Genomic DNA, 27482 nt, shown 5'->3' on the forward strand with positions numbered 1-27482 from the left:
TCAACATGTGCACAAAACATCATTCATATACTTTTGTGTCCATATAAATAAAAATTTCTGTTGTTTTCAATGTTTGCAACTACTAAAGAGTTATATTATTACAGTCAGTTTAGAGTTTGATAATTGTGAATTCACTGTAAGTCTTTGTGAAGTTCTCCAGATCTGCAGAGCTTAGTTTCTCCATCTGCAAGCTTCTCAATTTTCATGAATCATTTTAAAATGGCACAATATTGCCAATACATGTCCTACACGTCCTTACATGTGTGTGTGTCATGTGCAGCGAGCCCCCATTTGGCTGTTCTGCTGAAGGTGACAGGTAGGGGTGAGTGGGGTTAGTTGGGGTGAGTGTAACTCGACTCGCTCGGCTCAGCCCGTATCACACAGAAGCCATAAACGCTTCTGTCTTTTATCCTTCAGCCTAATTCTCTCCTTATTCTTACCCCTGGTGTACAGTTCATTATTCGCACATGCTCACTAGAGCCTCGTCACACCTTTCACACAGCGTTCTCAGCTCTCACACACCCTTTACATGCACAGACCCGCTCAAAACACACATACACACACACGTTTATATCCATTACCCACTTTTATTGCTTTCTGGAATGTAATGAGCATGATAACAGAGTTTAGGATCAAAAAATGTAGTTTATTAAATAAAAATGATTCTTAAAAGAACAAGGTCAAATCACTAGTTTACAGGGTAATCCAATAAACAGGCAAGATGTAAGGGCAGGCGGCAAGCAATGATAAAAACAAGGGAAACAGTCCAAGATTATAACCAGGCAGGGCAAAACAATGAACAAGGAAAATGCTTAGAAATGTCTGCTACAGCGAAACAATGTGTGTATGAGAGTGACTTAAACAGTCAGGATAATGGGAATTAGGTGGAGCTGTAATCAGTGCACTTTGATTGTGGGAAATGTAGTCCGAGTGATTAGAAATGGTGCAGGATGGAGTGCCCTCTAGAGGATCATTACATTCAAGGATGAATCTCGCTTCATTGACAATTTTGAAGTATATTATCAAGTCTTAAATGTTAGTGGCTTGATACTTCGCATGCATATAGGCTTTATTAGATATTAGGATATTATTTTTGGGGGTCACTTTATTTTGATGATCCGTTTGTTGAATTTAGGTTACATTGCATCTACATGCCAACTAATTCTCATTAGATTTTAAGTAGACTGTTAGGTTTGAGTTAGGGTTGGTGTAAGTTGACATGTACTTGCAAAGTTTCTTATAGTCAGTAAAAAGTCTGATGAAGGAGCAGGATCAACAGATATTAAGCAGACAGTCTACTAATACTCAAATAGATCATCAAATTAAAGTGTTACCTTTTCTTGTTTACTTATTTTCTAGTGTAAAGTTATCTGTTTAATATTTTTATCAGCAAAATACTTTAAACACAAATAACATGTTATGCAGTATGTTATATTATATATACACAAATACTTTTCACAAATTTAGTGCACAGAGCTGACATACTAAGTTATTATGTTTAGGGGCACACACTTTTTCACACAGTGCTATTGTTACGAAGTGGATGCTGACAAAAAGACTTGCGGATCCATACGCAGTTTATTAAAGGCAAGGTCGTGCAGGCAACGGTCAAATACAGGATCAAAACAGAAACACAAGGGTAATCAAATAAACATGCTCAAAATACAGGCGAGAGGTCAGGCTACAGGGCAATGAATCAGGCTAGAATCCAAACACAGGAAAAACAAACAAAGAGAAACGCTCCGAATGTTCGTGACAGAAACAAGACTCAGCAATGTGTGAGTGAAAGTGTAATAAGAGAAAACTAGCGGCAGTTGTGAGTGTCCAGATTATTGTCAGCTGCTGCAGGAGTTGATAAGCGCAAAGAGTTCTGGGAGTTGTAGTTCGTTGGGAAGTAACCTTCAGCGGAGAAAACCCCACTGGCGATCACAACAGCTATGTAGTTTTGTATTTTGTTTTCCCTTAATAATAAAAACTTTCATTTCAAAACGGCATGATCCGTTTACTTGTGTTATCTTTGGCTAAAATTAAAATTAGCTTGATAATCTGAAACATTAATGTTCTTATTGATGTTAAATATTAGTGTGACAAACATGCAAAAAAAAAAAGAAATCAGTAAGGGGCAAACACTTTTCCACATACATACATACATAGATACATACATAATTTATTTTAAATCCCGGTTTGAGTTTCAGATATCAAAGTGTTAAGAACTGTGACTTAAATTTTTTTAATAATTAAAAACATACTATTAATTGTATTGTATTAAATTCGAATTACATTGAAAAGATTGTTGCTGATTGATTAATAACAAAAATTTAGCGCACAGAACAGACATGCTAAGTTATTACGTTTAAGGGCACACACTTTTTCACACAGGGCTATTGTTACGAAGTGAATGCTGACAAAAAGACTTGCGGATCCAAACGCAGTTTATTAAAGGCAAGGTCGTGCAGGCAACGGTCAAATACAGGAGCAAAACAGTAACACAAGGGTAATCCAATAAACATGGTCAAAATACAGGCGAGAGGTCAGGCTACGGGGCTTGATTAATAACAAAATTAGGGTTTAGCAAGCTTCAGTTAAATTCTGAACTCTCTTTTTATTAGTGTGAGACTCTTTATCACAGTATTTTTCAGCTGCACACAACACAGTAGCAGAAACGCAGAAGGAAATAAAGTCAGAGAGTTTCGAGAAAGATTTATTAGAGTCTTCGTCCTGTCACCGAGGCTTAACTTTACTAATGTCTTAAACAGATGGTAGAAACTTCAGCTTACAGAATACCAGCCATGCACTCGTTGATTGGCCAGATCACAGTCAAGTATGTGTGTGTTTTATTTGTGTTTTTACGTGCTGCTTAGCTTACTGCTCACTTCTAGAATCTTCTGCTCTTTGCTTTAGCCAACAACTGTAAAATTGTTGTCCAGTCCTAGAAAGTGAATTCATTTGTATTAGACATTAAATCTAAAAAATAATAGTTTTAGGTATATTACTTAAGGTGATAATTCACAGAAAAACATACTCATCCTACACTTCTTCCAAACCAGTTTGAGTTTCTTTGTTCTGTTGAACTCAAAGATATACTTAAGAATCAAATTGAGCCATTGACTTCCATAGTATTTTTTGCTTCTACTATTTATTTTTTCCTAACATTGTTTAGCAACATAGGCTCATTCTGAAAACGTAGCCCTCTATTCATTTCTGGAGATTCAATTATGTAGCCAGAAGTACATATGGCTGCATTTCATCTTTAAAACGAATGCTACGGGGCAGTATGACACCTTTCCTATTCACGCTAGCAACTAAACGCTTACCTCCATATGGACGGCTTTCCCGCTGTTACCAGTTTGTCAAGTCGCTTGCGTCGGCGAACTTGACATGCAGAGAGCAGTTGACCATGATGACGGGGTTCGAGTCAGGCGAAGAATGATTCCAGTAGCGAGTAAGACCAAAACAGACGCCAAAACAATAAAATAAACAAGTAAATAACAGGGTGAGAATGTGGTAAAGTCTGAAAATGTGGTAAAATCAGGCTACCACAAGGGCTTTTTTTTCTGGATTGCTTTTTAAAACACTGTCGATTGGGTTAAGGCAGGCATGTCCAAGCTCGGTCCTGGAGGGCCGGTGTCCTGCAAAGTTTAGTTCCAACCCCAATCAGACACACCTGGGCCAGCTAATCAAGCACTTACTAGGCTTCCTAGAAACATCCGTGCAGGTGTGTTGAGGCAAGTTGGAGCTAAAATCTGCAGGACACCGGCCCTCCAGGACCGAGTTTGGACACCCCTGGGTTAAGGGAAGTGGGTGAGTGGTGGTCAATCAGTGCTTTTGAAAACACTATTGGTTGGGTTTAGGGAAGGTGGAGAGTGGGTCAGTCGATCAGTCAGTTAGTCCAGGGTTTCCCAACCCCGTTCCTGAAGGCACACCAACAGTACACATTTTCAATCTCTCCCTAATCAAACACACCTGAATCAACTTATCATAACATCAGAAGAGACTCCAACACCTGAAGTTAATGGGTCAGAAAAGGGAGACATCGAAAATATGTACTGTTGGTGTGCCTCCAGGAACAGGGTTGGGAAACACTGAGTTAGTCGACAGCAGCCTCTGGTGGATTTACTCGAGAACAGCAGGCACAAATGGCACTCGCAAGAGAAATTTGAGATCTTAAAAAGCCTACACAGCGGCCTCTGGTGGATTCGCGAAAACAAAAACTGCAAAAAAAACTTATCTCCTGGGACGTTTTTTTTTTTTTTTGCTCTCTCCAGAAATGTATATAGTGGTACGTAACCACAATGAGCCTGGGTTGTTATTTAGTTCTTTTTTAGGGCATTTGCACCTTTTAATGGGATAGGATTGTGGAGGACAGACAGGAAAGCATTGGTAGCAGAGAGAGCGGAAGGGTGAGCACAGGACCTCAAGCTGGGAATCAAACTTGGGTTGCCGCGAGCACCATGGTGCTATATGTTGACACACTTAACCACTAGGCTATTGACCTAGGTTGTCATTTAGAAAATCTTGCTTTGTGTTCAGCTAGAGAGACACCACTTAAACTAAGCAAGTGTGAGTAAATCATACTTTAAAGGCTATTTTCAATTGCAGCAATCAGTAAAATTTTTAAAAACATAACTGAGTGCAATGAGGTGTCATTATTCTTTTCACAGTTCATCCATTGAAGATTATTAAGCAAATTATTAAAACTAAAAAAGTAACTTTTAGCAGACCATGAATAACGCCAAGCAAAAACTCAAGAATAGTCTTTTTATGGTGGAATTTTGGATGTTTTGAATGTTACTGTACTATAGAGAATACAAAGAGAAAATATTCTGAAAGAAAAAATGAACTCAACTCAAAAGAGCTTTGACCACAGATATGCTTGTGTTACTAATATCACATTAAAATACCAAACATAACTTTATTTTCATGATAAAATGAAGAACAAAGCCAAATCCCCCTCTCTCTCTCTCTCTCTCTTTCTCTCTCTCTCTCTCTCTCGCTTGGTTGTGGATTTTTTTTGTAGCTCTTTTAAATGGAAGTTCCCCAAACCAGAAGTGCAACATATAATTTAAAACACAGCACCCATGTGTGGGAAATTGTGGATATGTTACCAGTCAGCTAAGAAGTTGTGTTGTTTATTATATAAAATTATTTATGACATTATTAAATTTAATGTTGTGATAAATTGCTGAAGATTTTATCATGCGGTATTTGCACAATATTGACCTAAGCTGCAAAAAATGGTTACTTCAACAGATATATTAACAAAAACAAATACTTTGTGCATTACTTTACTGCATATACCATGATCGGAGTAAATAATCGTTTCAACCACATTTAATTGCAAAAGTATTATTAAGCACAAGAGGTAACACTTTACAAGAAAGTCTAAAATTACTTAATGCAATATAATCGACAGTGAGAACAGGCCAGATTTATTACAGTGACTACGTTAGTATTACAGTAGTTAATAGCGGATTTTAATAGTTTTTAATTATTTTTAATAAAAAATATTTGTTAATAAAACTATTATGACTTGTAATCAGTTTATGACTACAGTTTTAACAGGTTATTAGACATTAATAAATGAATTACCATCGCCTAAGAGTATTTAAGCAATTAAGTCTCCAAACATTGAGTGTTGTTATAAATACTCTTAAAATGCACAGCTTCAATAATAAAAGTTGTTATTCTCAGTAGAGCTGCACGACATTGGAAAAATCTGACATTGCGATATTTTGTTTTTCTGTCATATATATATATATATATATATTGATAGATAGATATACATATATATATATATATATATATATATATATATATATATATATATATATATATATATATATATAGATATATATATATATAGATATAGATAGATATATATATATAGATATAGATAGATATATATATATAGATATAGATAGATATAGATAGATATAGATTTACTTGTTCCTTAATTTAGATTGATTGGGGTGTTTTATGTTGTAAGGATGTGAATTATGTATATACAATTATGTATAAAAAATAAACAAATTGCAAGCAAAAATAATTGCAATAGAGCAAAGAAAAAAGTCAAATAAACAGTGTTTTGTGGTTTTCTGGAGAGTCAAACAGTATTCGGGTACAGAAATTGAATAATGAAATGTAAAATACCACTGTATGGTCTTTACTGTATTAATAAGTCAGTTAAAGTTTTCTTCATTAATATGACAAATGTTTTACGTTATTGTGCTCTTGAAATGCCTTTAAAACACATGCAAATGATAAAGTTTCACTCTGTTATGGTTATACTTTGCAATGACTCCACAAATCTTTTGTATTCTCAATTGTTGATCAACTATATTCTCAACTCAACATTGCATATCCTGCGATGTGACTATTGCAGGGACACACATTATGATATCGATGCTGAAGCGTTTTATTGTGCAGCCCTAATTCTCAGTATTTTGCCCACAATATCAGTATTTTGCATGTTCAATATCACAAAATATTAAATTATTGAACAACATCTATAATAGGAGATAGGGAAGTTCCATGTTTATTTGTGTTGTGGACAGTGTTGTGTAGTGAAAGTCCCCTTTCCTTCATTCATTGTAATGTCAGTGAACCGTCTTTATATATCTATAGTCTTTGAAGCAGTTCATTTATAGTGTTTGGCTTTTCTTCACCTGTGAAATCATCAGTGATGAATCGATCAGGGTTGTCGGTGTCTGATGGTGGAGGAGCGCAAACCCTGAGGGGCTTAACATTTCGCTGTGTGTTTGTGTGTGGGACTGTGGCCGACATTCGACTCTCTGCTATTTTCCCTTTGAATAAACCAACCCGACCTCTCGCTCAGTGTTTTTCTGACATCTACAGTACCTACTACAGACCTGCTCTAGATCAAATGAGTGTAAATGGGAAACACTTTTTACATTGTCTCTACAAATCAATTTCATTGTGAACTTTTTAATTTATGCGCTACTGTCGAAGCATTTGGGGTTAGTGAGTTTTTTTAACAAAATAAATACATTTATTGATTGATACCAACCAGGTTTCAATTCTAACTTGAAGTGGATCATTGTAAAGTTTGCGAAAAAATAAAAATAAAATCCCAAATGTGAGTTAGTTGCGTTTCCACCAGTTTTTAGAGCAGCCGACTATAAGATTGGTAACCTAGCAACCAACAGTAAACAAGGCAAGCATAATGGAGACAGCTGATTGGTCGTGTGGGTGTAATGTTCACTATGTCATTAGTTTATTCAGCAATTGCAATTCCATCTTTCCATTATTCTCGATTTTTCCAAAATCACCTCAAGCGAGCAGAACAACTTTTTATAATTTAATATCAATTGTAAAATTGGTATTTCCATCATTTGTTTCTCACGCTATACTGTACTTCACATTGTGCATTTACACAGGGTGATGAAAACAGAGCTAGTGATAAGGTGACAGTTATAATGTTACAAATGAGTTAAATGCTGTTTTTTTTTTAACTCACTGGAATGTTTACTCCAGTGAGTAACGCTTGAATATTATATAAAACATTTGAGAATAAAGCACCATTTTCCATCTAATGAGTCAAAAAGAATCATCACTTTCTGAGATCTGAGTGATGTGTTGGTTTGTTCAGTAATGCTGTCCCATCATGCTCCATTTGCAACAGAATTTTTATATTTTTTTGTTACCACATGATCTGTTAAAACAAATTCACATCACTTTTTTGATACACATACTGAAATTTTTTTCGGTAAATGTGTTTCCATCATAGCTTATGTGTATTTTTTTTTTTTTTTTTGCATCTTACTCAGTTGTGTGCATACGTTTTTTAATGTGTGTGTGTGTTTTTTTTTTTATTTAAGCACATCTTGGCATTTCCATTAAGCATTTTTTTATTTAGTAGTGCAAAATGTGCATAAAATAAGTGGATGGAAACAGCTACTATTCATCAAAGAATTATGGTCGAGAATAAGATCACTATTTTGAAAAATAATAATAATAAAATGAAATATACCTTTTATTAATAGTAATATGAGGTTTGTTGCTGTATTTTTGACCTAATAAACAGGGCCTTGGTAAAAAGAAACTAATGATTTATTTAATTTATTTACTGAGGAAAATGAAGGGAGAGGGAAAAACTTGGTTACAAATAAACAGTGCAAAGTGAGTGGATCCACAGCTTTCATTGTACAACATATTAAATGATGAAATACATGATAAAATCCTAAATGAATGATAAAAAAAAAAAAAATCTTTGATATTGTCCACTGTATTTCTTTTCAGCTTAGTCCCTTTATTAATCCGGGGTCGCCACAGCGGAATAAATTGCCAACTTATTCAGCACATGTTTTACGCAGCGGATGCCCTTCCAGCTGCAACCCATCACTGCAACCCAACATCCATACACACTCACTCACACTTATACACTACGGACAATTTAGTCTACCCAATTCACCTATACCACATGTCTTTGGACTGTGGGGGAAACCGGAGCACCCCACACGATTGCAGGGCGAACATGCAAACTCCACACAGAAACGCCAACTAACCCAGCCGAGGCTCGAACCTGCAACCTTCTTGCTGTGAGGCGACAGCACTACCTACTGCGCCACTATGTCGCCCCTTTGATAGTGTGTTTCTTTGAATGTTTAGCTACTTCTGCTATCATAATTGTACATAACTTCATACTAACACAAAAACTATACTGCATAGTATTTTAATAGTTAATCATTTAAAATCTTTTTTAAATAATTTACTTAAAATAATTCTATATTCAATAATTGAAATGTTTTGTTGTTATTAAAATGTTTTTATTTATTTTTTTGTTTGTTTATTTTTATATATTTTATATTTTTAAAAATATTTTGTTCAGTTTTTTTAATGTTGCATTTAATAAAAACAAATTTACTTCCCAAAACTACTTTCAGGCCTGCGTTTTCATCCAGATATCATCCCTCCACCGTGCACCGTGCTTTGTGTAACTCTCTCCGAAAGTGCAGGTTGCGGAAATAATAGAGCATTTAGCCCCAGACACAGGATTTATTTTGGTCAGTGCAGACAGACGTGACGACGAGCAGGTTAATGACCGTCTACACTGACCATCATTCACACCCACACACACACACACACACACACACACACACACACACACACACACACACACACACGCACACACACACACACACTCCTCATCTCAGCCTATGAGTTCACCAGAGGTTACTGTACATCCATAAACTCATCAGATGAATTTCTCTGACTCTGATGGGTCTTGTTAATCAATACTCCACTAATGGATTGAGTGACAGCCCGTCAGACTGCAGATGCATTAGAGCAGAGGGTTTTCCCATGCACTCAGTATTGTTATTGCAATGAGAACAGGGCATTTTTATTGGTCTGCTGGTAGATTGAGAGAATGAACCAGAACAGGAGAAGCCAGTTGCGTGCTTTATGTTGGGAATGCAATTAAATTACAAATGCACGCTCTGTGGGATTGGTCTACACCCTTGCCCGGTGTTTATTCTATTTTGTGTTATTTGTACTTTATTTTTTTATTTGTGCTGTTAAAACGTTCATCTTTAGTGTAAAACAGGAAAGAAGCTTCAGTGATTATTTATTATTCTGATCATTCTCTTATTCATATGAAGATTTGTTTTATTATAATATTTTGCCAGTGGTTTATTTTTTGTTTGTCCTTATTCTACCTCCTTAACATTTTCTGTTACAGTACAAATTAATTATTATTAAAATATTTATGCTTTTATTATGGGTGACACGGTGGCTCAGTGGTTAGCACTGTCACCTCACAGCAAGAAGGTCACTGATTCGAGTCCCTGCTGGGTCAGTTGGCATTTCTGTGTGAAGTTTGCATGTTCTCCTGGTGTTGGTGTGGGTTTCCTCCGGGTGCTCTAGTTTGCCCCACAGTCCAAAGACATGCACTATAGGTTGAATTGGATGAACTAAATTGTCCGTAGTGTATGTGTGTGAATGAGTGTGTATGGGTGTTTCCCAATACTGGGTTGCAGCTGGAAGGGCATCCGCTGTGTAAAACATATGCTGGATGAGTTGGCAGTTCATTCCGCTGTGGCGACCCCTGATGAATAAAGGGACTAAGCTGAAGGAAAAGGAATAAATGAATGAATGCTTTTATTATTATTTTTGTTTCTTTGTAATATTTTATTTTAATGTAAATGTTTATGCTCATTATGCTAATTACGTTCATGTTTTGTCACATTTTGTTATTGTTATCGCTCTACAAGTTCCTTACTATTAAAATGTTTATGGATTTATTATATTTGTTTGGTAAATGTCTGGTTTAATGAAATGTATTTTTTCATTTAGTACTACCAAAAAAGATATATATGATTATAAAATTTTTTGTTATACTTTTTGTTAATAACTTCTATACTTCCATCATTTTTTGGATGCTTCGTTTATGTGTTTTCACATTCATTACAAATGGAGCAATGAACAAATGAAGCACCCAAAAACAGTTAAAACAGAAATAAAAGGGAGATGGGATGAAACAAAATATAAAGTAAACAGTGCAAAGTGAGCAGATCCACAACCTTTTATTATACAGCATAATAAATGAAAAAAATACATGCAGAAGGATAAAATCTTAAATTAATTCTATTTCTGTTATTTTTTATTACCTAAGAAATTATTACTAATATAATGTGTATGTAGATACATCATAATAAATAATAAAATGCATGATAAATTATCATATTGAATTACAGTTTTAACTAATAAAAGATTACTAAGAACGTCACTGGTTTGAGTCCCGGCTAGGTCAGTTGGCATTTCTGTGTGGAGTTTGCATGTTCTCCCCGTGTTGGCGTGGGTTTCCTATGGGTGGTCCGGTTCTTCCAGTATACGAGTGTGTGTGTGTGTGAATGTGAGAGTGTATGGGTGTTTTCCAGTACTGGGTTGCGGCTGGAAGGGCATTCTCTGTGTAACACATATGCTGAATAAGTTGGCGGTTCATTCCGCTGTGGCAACCCCTGATGAACAAAGAGACTAAGCCGAAGGAAATTGAATGAATGAATAACATGTCTGTTAATACTTATTTTTATTAATAACTTAACTTTTTTATTCACCTCCATGTGTAACTTTTTCTGTTTATTTGTATGTTTTGTTTTAGTTTTTACCTTTATTGAATTACAAATTGAGTACTGTTACTTTTTAAATGTGCAAACACAGCACTCAGAAACAGTAAAAACAGAAAAATAAATCAAATAAATAGTGCAAAGCGAAAGGATCCATAGCTTTTGTTATACACCACGATCAATAATAAAATAAAATCAATAATAAAGTACATAATGGTAATTTTTACTTGTATTAATTTATATTTCTATCATATTTTTATCATTTATATTAATAACATGTGTAAAATAAAAATATGTTCACTTGTTTTTACATTCATTGAATCACAAATTGAGTGCTGTTGCTATTTACATGTGCAAACGTAGCTCTCAGAAACATGTCTTTGAATAAATACTGTGTTCTTAAGAGTTGTTTTGTGGTGTTGTTGTCCATCAGGGCCGCTGCTCCAGAGAGAACTGCAAGTACCTTCATCCTCCTCCACACCTGAAGACGCAGCTGGAGATCAACGGCCGAAACAACCTGATCCAGCAGAAGAACATGGCCATGCTTGCACAGCAGATGCAGATCGCCAACGCCATCATGCCCGGCAGTCAGCTTCAGCCCATGGTGAGAAAACACCCTCGGCACGCCCTTCAGTATTTAATATTCTATTATCATCTTCGCAAACAAGTCTTGTTTCTTTTCATTCTTTTAGTTTTTAATATTTTAAAAAGTTTTTAAGGTCAATTTTGTTAGCCCCTTAAGAAATATATACAGTTGGGGGCAAAATTGTTAGCCCTCCTGTGAAATATTTGTTCTTTTTCAAATATTTCTCATGTATTTAATGGAGCAAGTATTTCTGATATTATTCATATTAATTATAGTGTTATTTGTTTTATTTTGACTGCAATAAAAGCCTTTTTTAGCTATTTAAAACCATTTTAAGGTCAATATTATTAGCCCCCTAAGCATTATTTTTTCAATATGCTACAAAACAAACTATTACGTTTTGAAATGTGTTGAAATAAACATCAGGATCAAGTTAAAGGGAAATACCCGTATTTTATTATGTGGAAGTGTGCGCGTTTTTACGATCGGTTTAGATCTTTAGATTCAGTCGCTATCGGAGAAATGACTAGGAATAATAAATGGCAGAAAACGGTCAGACTACTTGCTCTACAAACAAGTGTGTTCATGACTATACAGCCAAAGTAGAATAATATAATCTGAAAACATCCGTTTGCTGCATAACAAGCTGGTTTTAACATCTAAAAATGAACCAAAGTCTCAAGCCAAAAAGATTCCAATGGCTGCGCTCGCTCATACATAAAGAATAAGGTCAATACAAGCGTTAACAAAGGGGTGGAGCTAATGAATAATGATGCCAACTAAGAGGCAGGTGGGTGTGGTTGATGCGAGATTAAAGATGGTGACAGAGCAAACAAGTAAAACAAAGAAAAGGGATACAAAAAGTACATTGAACACTAACTTTTCACACTTTTATCAGTGTATGTGTGTGTATGCCCTCAAAATGTCGAGGCTTTTAGACACGTTGTATAATGTATAATAAAAAATAAAAAGGAATGAATATTATTATTATTATGAATAATAGTTTTAAGGTAGACTCGTATAAATTATGTGTTAGATGCAATTTAATATTTATATTAATATAATGCAAATTTTATTCATTATATGATATTGTATTCATGTATTATGGTTATAAAATTACAAGGTGTGTTGGTATAACATTGGTATTGTTTTCTGTTTATTGCTATAATTATTTAATATAATACATTTCATTCCATTTTTATATATGTATTGCTTTATATATATCAGGGTGTCCGCGGGGTCTTAAAAATTCTTAAAATGTCTTAAATCTCAAAAACAAAATTTTTAAGCCTTAAATTTAGTGAAACATTGTGTTGTAGGTCTTAAATCTTTTTTTGTTGTCTGGCCAACACCAATACAATCAACAACAATCCATCTCAATAAAAATTTTTATCTTGAACTTTATTTACCGTAATAGTTGAATTATTTTCCTTACAAAAACATTTGTTTAAAAGTTCTACATTTAATTACTGCTGAGGACACTGACCTGGACAGGCTGTTGAGCATACATATAGTTTATTATAGATTTTAAAACCTTTAAAACATTTTTCAAGAAAGGTTATGATGAAATAAAGTTTATATATACATATTGTTTTGACCCAATATTTAAAATATTAAATTATTTGAATTATTACATTTTTACAAAATTTATTAAATTATGAAAAAAGAAGTTTGGTAGGGCAAATAAAAATCTTTTCACAACTAGGCCATTCAAAAAAAAAACTCCTTAGCGTTTTGCCCTGCATGAGTCTAAAATTTCATTCGTAATGGTCTTAAAAATATCTTTAAAAGTCTTAAATTTAACTGAAACTATATATATATCTATCTATCTATCTATCTATCTATCTATCTATCTATCTATATATATATATATATATATATATATATATAGATATATATATATATATATATATAGATATATATATAGTTGAAGTCAGAATTATTAGCCCCCCTGTTTATTTTTTCCCTCAATTTCTGTTTAACGAAGAGACTTTTTCAGCACTTTTCTAAGCATAATAGTTTTAATAACTCCTCTCTAATAACTAATTTATTTTATCTTTGCCATGATGACAGTGTATAATATCTGATATTTTTCAAGACACTTCTATACAGCTTAAAGTGACATTTAAAGGCTTAATTAGGTTGACTAGGCAGGTTAGGGTAATTAGGCAAGTTATTGTATAACGATGGTTTGTTTTGTAGACTATCGAAATATAAATTAGCTTAGAGGGGCAAATAATATTGACCCTAAAATGGATTTTAAAAAGTTTAAAACTGCTTTTATTCTAGCCGAAATAAAACAAATAAGAGTTTCTCCAGAAGAAAAAATATTATCAGACATACTGTGAAAATTTCCTTGCTCTGTTTAACATCATTTGCGAAATAATTAAAAAAGAAAAAAAAATTCAAATGGGGGCTAATAATTCTGACTTCAACTATATATATATATATATATATATATATATATATATATATATATATATATATATATATATATATATGTTATTGAAATATTGTGAAATATTGTATGATAATATCATAGTTTATGAATATGAACTAAAAAATAATATTAAATAGTACATTAAATAATGACACTAAACCATGTGCTGACACAGCACTTTTAGTCAGTGGATAGTAGTCACTTATTTTTGACTCTTGACTTTATCATTTCCATAAGAGAAACAGAAAGTCCATTTATAGCAGTGTCACCATCTCATTTGTTGTTATTCTTGTCTGTTTCAGCCTATGTTTTCGGTCACGCCAAGCCTTGCAACCAACGCCAGTGCAGCTGCAGCAGCAGCGGCGGCGGCTGCGTTTAATCCGTACCTGGGCCCGGTGTCTCCTGGCCTGATGCCCGCAGAGATCCTGCCCAGTGCACCGGTGCTGATGGCGGGCAGCCCTGCGGTGGCGTCTGTGCCATCCGCTGCCAATGCCGCCGCTGCTGCCGCTTCAGCCGCCGCCGCACAGAAACTGCTCAGAACAGACCGACTGGAGGTACGAGATCAGCCTTGATTCACATTCAGACAATGTGTGCATGCAGCTGGGTCACAGCAAACATTAGAAATAAAGGTGCTGCTGCCCCCTGCTGACCACTCGAGGAAAAGAAAACTCATCTGTAGGCCTATATACCTATAGTATCTGGATGCAGCCTTTATGATGCAAGCTGAGATTGCATTACTCAGCGATGCAATTTCTGACACAGTGCACTCAAATGGAGCGAGTGACATTACTGTGAGGCGTAGGTTTAGGGGTGGGGTTAGGTGAGCCCATTAAAAAGCATTGGATGCAGCTCATATTGCACTGCACCAGGTCTGCATCCTGACCCCTCTCCTATATACTGCAATTAGTTGCGTTTTTGAGGAAAATGCAAACTTTACAAACTGCTAACTGACTTGTTTCAGTAGCATACAGTAGCCATTCTGAAAAAAAAATATTTAAAAATATTAAGAAAGTACAGTGAGGTAGGACTAGGGTAAATGTTTTTTTTATATATATTATATATATTATATATTATATATATATATATATATATATATATATAAAACTAAATCAATTTTCCTGAATTTTTTTTTGTTTTATGAATGTGTATTTAGTTTGTGTGTTTTTATATTATTAATATAATTTATTATATTAAAGTAATAATTATAAATAAGGAGGAAAATGTCAGTCTTCGATGTGTTATAGACTACTTTATATATGTTTATATATATAGTATATTACCACTAAATACACGTTAATATTTTTTTTCAGGAATATTTCATTCATTATTATATAAACAATTTCTTTTTACCATAAGTCTCTCTCACTATACTGTCTATATATTAACATAGACAGTATAGTGAGAGAGACTTATGGTAAAAAGAAATTGTTGTTTATATAATAATGAATGAAATATTCCTGAAAAAAAAAAATTACGTGTATTTAGTGGTAATATTATTAATTATATTAATAAAATAAGTTACGTTGTATTAATGTATTATAATATAAATTTACATTTTGAAACATGTGTTGGTGTTTTAAATCTAATATTAATATTTATTTCATAAAATGACAATTTTGTATATAATATGGGTTGCTTATATTATTAATATAATGTATTATATTAATCTAATAATTATAAATAATGAGGAAAATGTCAGTTTAGTTTTCACTCTACTTCCAAACTGCATACTAATTTGATATATACTCATTTATTTATATATATATATATATATATATATATACAGTATAGTGAGAGAGAATTATGATAAACAGAAATTGTTGTTAATATAATAATGAATTAACATTTTGTGAAAATAAATATTAAAGTGTATTTAGTGTTATTAATATTTATTATATAAGTTATAATGTTATGTTGAAAAAAAGTGTTTTAATTCTAATATATATATTTATTTCATAAAATGACAAGTTTGTATAAAATATGGGTTGGTTTTATTTAAATTATTAACGTAATGCATTATAATAATGTAATAATTATAATTAATGAGGAAAATCTCAGTTCAGTTTTCACTCTACTTTCCTAACTGCATACTAATTTGTTATATACTTACTTATGTATGTCTATATTTAGAGACAATACAGTTATAGTGACCTTTGATACAAAAAATGTTGTTTATATAATAATGAATTAATATTTGTGAAAAAAAATTATTTAGTGTTAATATTACTAATTATATTAATAAAATAAGTTTTAATAATTTTTTTTTAATCTGTGTTTAATCTGTGTTCTTTAAGTGTTTTAATCTTAATATTAATATTTGTGTAAAATATAGGTTAATGTTTTTATATTATTAATATAATTTATTATATAAATGTAGTCATTATAAATAATGATGGACTATTTAATGGACTATAATAAAAACAAGGCTGATTGCATTAAATAGGGGTGATGTGTTTTTATTATAGTATTTTTATTGATAAGGTCATTTCTTATATTAATTCAATAATCAGAAAATGATATCTTTTATGTATTTGTTGCATTAATTGCTTGTACGCTTTGCATGATAGGATGGAGAATGTCATTAATGCATTGAACAATTTAGCAATAGTGCATATAATATAGCAATATTTGTGGAAAATGTTAGTTTTTCATAGTCAAATTAAATATAAAGATATAGTTCACTCAACAATAAAAAGTAAAAACTGAATTTGCTGCAGTAGAAGAAGCTGCGTGAATCTTTTCTTTATTTAATAAATGACTTGCGCCTCAGAAGACAATGCAGACACGCAATGAACACATGGTCGGATTTGAAGGTGTCAGACGTGGCACACAGACGCTCTTGACTATTCTGGAGGTCATTAATAATATAATAACACTAATACTGTTAAGCCGTTTTAAAGTGACCAGAACAACATTTCAGATGATTTACAGTGTTCTCAACCTGCTGGTTTGTCCATTCACACACATTTTTATTATCACATGACTTTTTTTAAATGCACATACTGGAATTTGTTCAGTAAAAGTGTTTACATCGTAGTTTATGCACATCTTTCCTTATCGAGTAGAAATCCTACTCAGTTGTGCGCATACATCTTTTATCCATATTTTCAAAATGTATGCGCATCTTGGCGTTTCCATCAACTGATAATAGGTGGATGGAAACTTCCATAATAGGAAAAATACATACCATGGAAGCCAATGGTTACCGGTTTCCACATTTTAGCCCAAACTCTGCAAACATTGAACGTGATGCAGCACATTTCTGTATATCCTCAGGTGTGTCGTGAATACCAGCGTGGCAACTGCTCTCGTGGGGAGACGGACTGCAGGTTTGCCCACCCTGCCGACAGCACAATGATCGACCCCAGCGACAACACAGTGACGGTGTGTATGGATTACATAAAGGGCCGCTGCTCCAGAGACAAGTGCAAATACTTCCACCCTCCTGCTCACCTGCAGGCCAAAATTAAAGCCACCCAACACCAGGTCAATCAGGCCACGGCCGCCGCTGCCATGGTGAGTACTCACATCACACACAGTACACATATTATCCTGCATCAGTCTGTATGGAGGAGTAACTCTGTCTAAGATTTAAGGTTAACTTTGATGCATTTAAGATGCGGTTCATACAAATATGAAAATTTGCTGATGGAAATTGGAGGTGATGTTTTTTTCAGTAGAGAATTAAAGGGTTAGTTCACCCAAAAAAAGAAAATTATGTTATTAATTACCACACTTTCCCGGTACTGGGTTGCAGCTGGAAGGGCATCCACTGTGTAAAACATGTGCTGGATAAGTTGGCAGTTCATTCCCCTGTGGCGACCCCTGATTAAAGAGAGACTAAGCCGAAAAGAAAATGAATGAATCAATCAATAATTACCACACTCTAGTGCAGTGTTTCCCAATCCTGTTCCTGCAGGCACACCAACAGTACATATTTTGGATGTCTCCCTTTTCTGACCCATTCATTTCAGGTTTTGGAGTCTCTTCTTATGCTCTGATGAGTTGATTTAAGTGTGTTTGATTGGGGAGAGGTTGAAAATGTGTACTGTTAGTGTGCCTTCAAGAACAGGGTTGGAAACCATTGCTCTAGTTGTTTCAATCATTCGTTTATCTTCGTAACACAAATTAAGGAAATCTGGGAGCTCTCTCGTCCTCTATTATCAGTAATGTTCTTGAGAAGTCCAGAAAAGGAACCAAAAACATTGTCAAAACATTACATGTCATTCAGTGGATCAACTTTATCTATAGGAAGTGCCAAGAACAATTCTGTGTGGAAAAAAACCTGTAAATATGACTTGTTTGCCTGTATCATTTCTCCAGTGTCAGGTCATCTGAATGCGTATTTACTATGGACAGTGCAACATATTGCCATTATGGCCCGTTTCCACTGACTGGTACAGTACGGTACGGTACAATACGTGTCGGTACGGGTCACGTTTATCAGGCTTGCGTTTCTACTGCCAAAAGGGTACCAAGGGGGTAGGACAGAAAGTTTCAGTCAGCGCCATTCTCGCTCGAGGAAATGCCACAGTAAAGCCGTATGGGTCGTTCACATATCATATGAGAAGCACTTCTCACAAAACAGATGCTTTATACACATAAATACTTGTGTATAAATGTTCATTACTAACCTTTCTATGAACAAAATTTTATTATAAATGCAGATCAATGACAAATAGCCTACTGCAACGTCTGCAATAATAAATTAACCTTATAAATGCAACATATATGAGCACATACAGACCCTTACAGTCTCCGATATGTTACCAATTACAGAAAAACTACACACAACGTACATTTAGTTCTTATTTGGGTTAAAAAAAAAACACGCAACATATAGCCTACAGTCAGTGCAAACCTCTCGTCTGTGTCTTTAATCTTTATCAGCACATGTGACCTCTGTTAGAAAGTTATTCGATCATTCGTAATAGTCTAAAAGGTGATGATAATAGTTAAACATGGTAGTTTTTTTATCTTTTAGGTTGCTGAAAGAATCGTTTGCTCCTTTGTTTTTTCCGGATTCTCCTTTGTTTTTTTGTGCATCACTCTCCCGTTTGTCCGTTTCTGGATCGGATGTCAGAAACACTTCAATAATCACTCGCACGTTATTGTCATTGGCTCAAGAAGTTCGTTATTTCAAATATAGACGCGCACTTTGTGCTTTGTGGCTGTTCATTAAGACAACGTCACGGTTTGTTTGAGCATTGAGTCGACCGAGACGTGCGATTTCCGGGACATAATCTTTCGTTTGCATAACTTCCGGGAGACTTGGGATGTCTGCTTTTGTCGTGCTAGGTACCCTTTTCAAAAAGTGGTATGGTACGGTTCACTTTTTGGTACCTTTTGACAGTGGAAACGGCCATAAAAACGTACCGAACCGAACCGTACCGTACCACTCTGTGGAAACGGGCCATTAGAGACGTGGACGTGTTATATTGCCCATATTAAACATGCACTCTGATCTTATGTGGAAAACATTGGTGAAAAGAGATGTTTTTACAGTTTTTTGGTGTACAAAATTGTTCTTGGAGCTTCATATGATTATAGTTAAAACACTGAAGTCACATTGAATATTCTAACTATATTTTTGGTTTCTTTTTATGGACTTTGAACATCTCAAAACCATTGCTGTCTTTCAGCTTGCATCTAAAATATCTTAATTTGTTACAAAGATGAATGAAGGTCTTGGGGTTTAGAACGACATAAGAGTAGGGTTGCATGATACTGGAATTCGGTATCAATCGATACTGAAACTTTAAAAACGTCCATTTCCTGCTAACATTTGAGCGCTGTTGAACACGTTCTTAAACAGCGCTGATTTGCCGTTGTCTTCACATGCTCAACAGAAATGACTGTGATTGGCCATGAAGCTCATCAGTTCACCAAACTCACCTCTGTTTACTGAGTGTAATCACAGATACAGATACACTGGAGCTTTTTAAAGCAGCAATTCATCACCGGATCGTTTGTCAGCTTATAGACAAACCAGCTGATCGATGTGACTTTTTGAAGAAAGTGTTTAAGAACGTGCTCAAATGTTAGTGGGAAATGGACGTTTTAAAAATTTCAGTATCTATTGGTATTGAATTTCAGTATCGTGAAAACCCTACATAAGAGTACACAATTAATTAAGTATACAATAATTTTTTTAATTAATAAAAAAGTATTTTTTGAGTGAACAAACCCTTAAAATATAAAAGTTTTTTGCTGAAATTGTGGACTTTGGTGATTCCTGAAATGCAAGTCAATGGATACTTGGCACTTAGAGAGTCAAAAATAAACAAATACAGGCAATACCAAATGAATACAGTCTGGAGCTTGAACTTCTTGATGCATAATGATCTATTCGTGAGCACAGTCTCACATGTTAGTTGATGCTGCTCACTTAAAGCCAATTTATACTTCTGCGTTGAGTGTGTGCAAATGGTCCGATGTAACCTTCATACAGTTCCACATCATTTGATAGACTCTGATGCACACCTCTTAAATAATGTAACTATATTTTTGCGACTGAGATTGGTCGAGATGTTCATGGTGATGAGAGTGGGCAGTGCTGAGAGCTGTGGGAGTGGAGTGAGGCCAGTGGCACAAGTATTTAACAAGTGTTGAATCCCAGCAAGGAACTCAAGGTTGAATACTTTCATTTTGTGTTCATAATTAAAGTTGTCAAACTTTCACCAGTTCTCGCCTCTTTCCTCCTTTAATGAGTGTGAGTTTGAGCTAGGCATGGGCCGGTATAAGATTCTCCTCTAAAATATGCTCTTTTTAAATGTCTGGGTAAAAACAACAATTTTTTTCCTCATTTGAACACAATATATTTTATTTTAAGAAGCATTTTAAATATTTTGGACATGTCAGGCTAAATAATTAAAATGAATTATTGACTTCTGCTATCTTCATTAATTTTAAAAACACAGATTCCTTTACAACTTAAAAAGGCATCTAGCTTTCTTTTCTTTGGATATAAAGTAAACCACTGCACTGTTCAAATCCAGAGCATGCTTGGATATTCGGGTATAAGAGATGTTCAAATGTTTCCTGAATCGAGGGCTGACCAGTAGCTTTTGATGTGGAGATAATCAGCCTTTTTGCTGGAGATACTACAAAATATACAAATAAATAAATAAAAACACCCATATACCATAGGAACGCTATAACAGAAAATTTTTGCATTTTTAAAACTTTGACTTTTTGGTAAACCTTGAAAACCGGTTAGCGTCCCATGCCTAGTTTGAGATACTGCTGCAGTAGCATCACATGCATTTCCAACGTAAATAAAAAACATGCATTTACAAAAAAATTGACAAAAATTAGTGGAACATAGAAACCCCACTGGCTACTAGCCTTTCGGAGGTGTTATTGCAGAGCAGCACAGACAGAATGCAGAAGTATAAATGCTCACAATAGCATGGGCTACTGTTTGTCTAAGGTATGCAACATGGGGTATGACGATCACTCAATGCATAAGTATAAATCAGGCTTTACAGTGATGAGGGAGGACGGCTGTGTTGTATTGTTCAACAGGGAGCTTGAGATCCAGACTGCCATAAATTAGCTGGCTGTGGTTTGAAGGTAATACTGTTATTAATAATGTTAATTTTTTTGCACAGACATATTGTTTGCTTCATAAGACATCTCAATGGCTTGTCAGGAGACAAGCCATTGAGCCATGTTTTTTTATTTGGCTTTCAAATTGCTGGTATCTACTGAGTTGCATTTTATGAATCACCAAAGTCCATTATTTCAGTTAAAAATCTTCTTTAATGTGCTACTGAAAGCAAAAAAAGTCACTTGTATCTTTTATGGCCTGAGGATCAGTACATTTTTAACTTATTATGAAAATTATTCCAACAATCAAAATCCCCTGAGGTCATTTAAGATTAGTTTGTGATTTGATGTAAAAGCAGAAAGACTTTTTTCATAATTACCTTTTTTATTGAGAAAAATAATAGTTTTTTGTTTGTTTTGTTTGCTTGCAGTGATGAATTGTTAAAAACCACCGATTAAACCTTTACCTTAATCCATAAATCAGTGATTCTCAACCCTGTTCCTGAAGGCACACCAACAGTACACATTTTCAGCCTCTTCATAATCAAACATGCCTGAATCAACTCATCAGAACATCAGAGGAGATTCGGAACCCTAAATGAATGGGTCAGATATGGGGGACATCCAAAATATCTACTGTTGGTGTGCCTCCAGGAACAGGGTTGGTAAACACTGCCATAATTAATCCAAATGATACCAGGCCATATATGAAGGCCTTATAAAGCAAAAAGTTGCAAGTTTGTTGTAAACAAATCTATCATTTAAACATCCTTCAAACTAGTGCTTCAGTCCTCTTTCCACAGTATCGCTTTCTCCACTGAAAAAGTTGTCTGAATCAGAAGAGAAATGTGAATAATATCACCTTACAGCCCAAGACCTGTTAGTTACTGAAGCTAATCTAGACTGAGCCTGGTCACTACCTGGATGGGAGACATCATGGGAAAACTAGATTGCTGTTGGAAGTGGAGTGTTAGTGAGGCCAGCAACCTGCGGTTGTCCTAATGCCCTAGTATAGTGAAGGGGACACCATGCTGTCAGTGAGCGCCGTCTTTCGGATGAGACGTTAAACCGAGGTCCTGACTCTCTGTGGTCATTAAAAATTCTATGGCACTACTTGTAAAGAGTAGGAGTGTAACCCTGGTGTCCTGGCCAAATTCCCTCCATCGGCCCTCACAGATTATGGCCTCCCATTCATCCCCATCCACTGAATTGGCTCTAACATCATCTCTCCACTCCACCTATAGCTGGTGTGTGGTAAGCGTTGTCCTGTGGCTGCCGTCGCATCATCCAAGTGGATGCTGCACACTGGTGGTGGTGTGGAGAGACCCTTCACCCTCATGATTGTGAAGCACTTTGGGCGTATAGCCACACACAATAAATGCGCTATTCAAACACACATCACACATTACATTACAATAGACTGAGTTCTGCAAACAAATACACTAATGCGAAATGACTTTTTCAATGGAGGAAGAGATATTTTTGGATATTGAGTATACTTTGGTCAGAAGCAACAGATAAAACATCTTCACATAACTTAATGATGGATTTATTTGTGACCCTAGCCCACAAAACCAATCATGATTGTAACTTATTTTTAAAATTCAGATTTCATTATCTGATTTAATAATCATATTCATAATCTGAACTCTGAACAAACAAGCTTTCCATTGATATATGTCGTTGTTAAGATAGGACAATATTTGGCCAAGATAATACTACTTTAAATATCAGGAATCTGAAGGTTAAAAAAAAAATCTAAATTTTGAGAAAATCACTTTTAATATTGTGCAAATTATGTTTTTATCAATGCACATTACTCATCAAAAAACACTTAGCAAAATATTCTAATGATTTTTAAAAGTTTTGTGGTCCAGGGTCACATTTCTTACAAACATGGACTGAAGGATAATTTGTGTATTATTGTTTTAATTATTCACTGCAGAGAATCCATTGTAGAGGAAGTGATGTAATACTAAGTTTCACCAAATCTGTTTTGATAAACAAACCAACAGATTCACATCTTGGAGCAAATTTTCATTTTTGGGTGAACTACTCAAAATAAGACTTTAGGAGTCTTTAAATGTCTTTATGTATGCAAAACTAACAGTTTTTGGATGGTAAACTGTATATGTAATCTCAGGTTAGCATTGATATATCTCTGTGCCATCTTTAAAGAATGCATTTAAGAGTCTTAAATGATAAGCTAAGCATTTTACAAATGTCCTATGTATTATATTTTTGATAGAGCTCTGTGTAAGCTATTATAAAGCTCATATCATTGCCATTTCCCATTTAAACTGCACAAATACGTGATTTGATCATCCTGTCGAGCAGAGGGCAGTGTCATAACTATTTCTATGTAACATTTCTCCACATTAAATGTATGTTTGCAATCCAGCCCAATGTTATCCACAATGTCAATGAACCCCCTGTTAATGTTACCATGATTGATGTACATTGTTAAACGTTAATCTCAGTAGTTTTCCATATAAAAAACAAACAAAAAATGAACAGAATGGACTGTATTTCTGCATGCCTTAGTCCTGATATCCCCCTGTATACTGCATTCCAATGATTTGTTTTTATTTGTTTTTTTTTTCTCACCTACCCAAAATGCACTGCTGCCCCCATGATGCACCTCTGCTTGCTGTTTATGTTAATGCGCTTGAACCCCATTGGCCCATTGCCATCATGTGCTCGCTGCCTGCTAATTAAGACTCAGTCGGCTGTCAAATCACTGAAGCGACCCCTCGAAGCCACCTTTGACCTGGTACTATGACCTTTCACCTTTTTGCTTGGCATGTTGCTTTATTGTAGTGTCTTAACAAACAAAAAAAAACTGAGATAATCTGCAAGCATAGTCCTTTTGTGTTTGTTTAATGCCTCTGTTGTGTTCTGTGTTACCATCTCGTGTGATCAACTGACTGTGGCGAGCAAGAATTGTTACCAGACGCCGCCGCTGCCGCCACAATCAGATCATCACACGTGTGTTATTTCAGAGCGTGAGGAAAGGGCCAGATGATCTAAACTCTAGTGACATGGCTTCTATGTGTCTATACAGCATTGATGTTCAGTATGCATGTTTAGTAGCTCTGTATTTAGTGCATGTGTCTATGGGAGGGGTAGCGGCAGAAGAATACTAAAGCTCCACCATTAAAGCAACAGAAAAGATCAGGGCCTGTATTCACAAAACATTTGATCTTACCACTATGAGAGCTCTGCTAGGCCATGCTTTTAGTTTAGTTTAACAGCATACTCACTGTCTTTTACTTAGTCTTGCTAAGCTTAGAGCGAGGGCGGGGTTAAGTTCATTGCTTTGGATGATGTCAGCCTGCTTATTAACTATGCACAATGTGATTGGCTGATAGGGGCGGGGTTTTTGTCAGAGATTTATTCATTGAGCATTATGGTTTGTATAGCCTTATTTGAATAAAAGTTTGAAATACAAATGTTGCCGCAATTAAAATACACGTCATTAATTGAACAAGCATATGGAATAGACCCTTTTCACATGACGATATCCAGTTTCACTCCGGGCAGTGTATCTTTACTTCTGTCTACACCAGAGATGCCCAAACTAGGACCCCGCTGGCCAAAGTTGGCTCATGAAAACCTTTTGATTTAGCCCACCATCCCATCTAAGAAAAGATGAATGGGCATGGTTTGTTTGTTAGTTTTATTGTTAAACGCTAACTGAAATTAAATGTTTCGATTAACAGCTTTAAATTAATCAGATTTAGTTTAAATGTACTGTCACCGGACAATGCAGAGATTTTGGTGAGCAAATCAAGTCAAGGGCAGATTCTGCTTGACTTAATGAATTCAGCATTGAACTCCACTGTGTTATACAGTAAATTTGATTGCTTATGTTTTTATTGCTATAAGTTATCATTTAAATAAGTTATACTGCATTAGTTTATACAATTTAAAGTGATGTTTTCTATTTATTTTTAAATATTATTAAATAAATTAGGAAATTACACATGGCAACTTTAATGTAATATAGTTTGCTATATTTACCTCCAGTTTTAACCCTTCAAACGAAAAGTTTGGGCACCCCTGGTCTACACAAAACTTCACCCAGTCAGCTGTTTATTTACTACAGATACGGTTAGATGGTGACTACAGCTGTTTTCTAACAATAAGAAGACTTTAATTCAGTATTATTCATTCATTTTCTTTTGGCTTAGTTCCAGTATATTATTTACACAGCGGATGCCCTTCCAGTTGCAACCTTGTTCTGGGAAACATCCATACTCTGTCATTCACACTCGTACACTACGGCCAATTTAGTTTCTTCAATTCACCTATAGCGCATGACTTTTGGACTGTGGGGGAAACCAGAGCACCCGGAGGACTGAACTATCATAGTACGATGCATCGTTTGGGAAAAGAACAAGGTAGTGACGAGAAAAACTGTATGGTTCTCAAAACCGTAGTTTCTCTGTCACAGATCCATCGTTTGAATCGCGTTAGTAATAATGTAAAACGCCCATAATGATGCTCTAAATGGGGTGGTAACACCTTCTTTAGCCTCTTAAGGCCCAAGCTGTTTTTTTACATGCATTTTTTTATTTCTCTTTGCTATTTGGGCTTATTGAAACCTAATTAGAATAAAACCTAAGCATCACCTTTTGATATGATGTACTTTTAGAGAAAAAATATGTCCATATATGTGGACTCGTGGTACGAATTTCCATAAAACACTTTTTCCCGACTGTTTTTTAATGCATTAATAACACATACATATTTTTGAACATGTTTTGACTATCAGAGAGTAAAAACAACAGTTTTTGCCCATTTTGGACAGTTAAAAATAGTGTTTGGGACATTTCATATGCTGCAAAACAGTTGCAGGATGACACTGTATGTCTATAAAATGTGCTGGCCACTGAAGCCCGAGGAGGTTAGAGAAAAAAAAACATAATTTCTTTGTGCAATTTATATTGTTTTACACGCACATGCATTAAAAAAAAATCCAACATTAGTTTTGTTAAAAACATGCACTTGTTTTTCATATTAATTAAAAATATATATAAACACCACATATAGGGCATGTGTTTCCTTTAAATATTAATTGAGAACATTACATATTCTATTCTAAACCATAAAATCACTTACAAAAGTTAACACGTATTCTAATACCATATAAATCATAATATCATATAAATAAATAAATAATGAGGTTATTTATTAGGAAATGAAATTTAACATTTATTATTTATTAGAAAATAAAAACCCACTTTAATAATAATAATATGAATAATAATGATGATGATGATGATGATTATTATTATTATTATTATTATTATTATTATTATTATTAAGAAGTATATTGTTTTTTATTTTTGATATTTGGAAAAGTCCACTTTTACAATTTGACACATTTAAACCACTGCAGAAATGTTCTAATCAACAGGCCCATGTCAAATACAGTACAGATACTTAATAAATAACCTACGATCAATTAAAAGCATTAACGTATGCTATGTATTTATGTTTTCACAAGCTTTAGAGACGTAATGTAAATTCTGCTTTTAAATAAAAGGCCACCTATAACTTTCACCATGAACCACAGCTGTGTTCTAAATGACATCAATGTTTTCAAAGTGCACTACGAAGGGAACGCAATTGTTAACATGAAGATCACTAAAACTTAACTGTAAAAATACTTTGAAAGCAAATTACACCTAAGAGAGATGACTTTAATGCTTTTTTTAAAAAAAATCTTCAGTTTTAATGTTAGAATGTTCTAAATGAAAATAAAATGGAGGGATAACTGGGAATAGAACACAACCAGGAAATATGTTTGTAACTA

At 34.6% G+C, this 27482-nt stretch overlaps 1 protein-coding gene across 11 annotated transcripts in view; it reads left to right on the forward strand.

Moving 5' to 3' along the window:
* Positions 1 to 27482, forward strand: part of mbnl1 (muscleblind-like splicing regulator 1) — a 169283-nt gene that overhangs the window by 121569 nt on the left and 20232 nt on the right. For 9 of the 11 annotated variants that reach the window (XM_056481092.1, XM_056481116.1, XM_056481085.1 and 6 more), the window contains 4 exons: positions 11518 to 11688; positions 14413 to 14664; positions 17387 to 17626; positions 24381 to 24434. In XM_056481092.1, coding sequence (XP_056337067.1) covers positions 11518 to 11688; positions 14413 to 14664; positions 17387 to 17626; positions 24381 to 24434 — 717 coding nt within the window. The remainder of the gene's footprint in view (positions 1 to 11517; positions 11689 to 14412; positions 14665 to 17386; positions 17627 to 24380; positions 24435 to 27482) is intronic. The other 2 variants (XM_056481139.1, XM_056481147.1) reach the window with 1 other exon arrangement.

Source organism: Danio aesculapii, chromosome 2 (assembly GCF_903798145.1).
Source record: "Danio aesculapii chromosome 2, fDanAes4.1, whole genome shotgun sequence".
NCBI classification, from domain to species: Eukaryota; Metazoa; Chordata; class Actinopteri; order Cypriniformes; family Danionidae; genus Danio; species Danio aesculapii.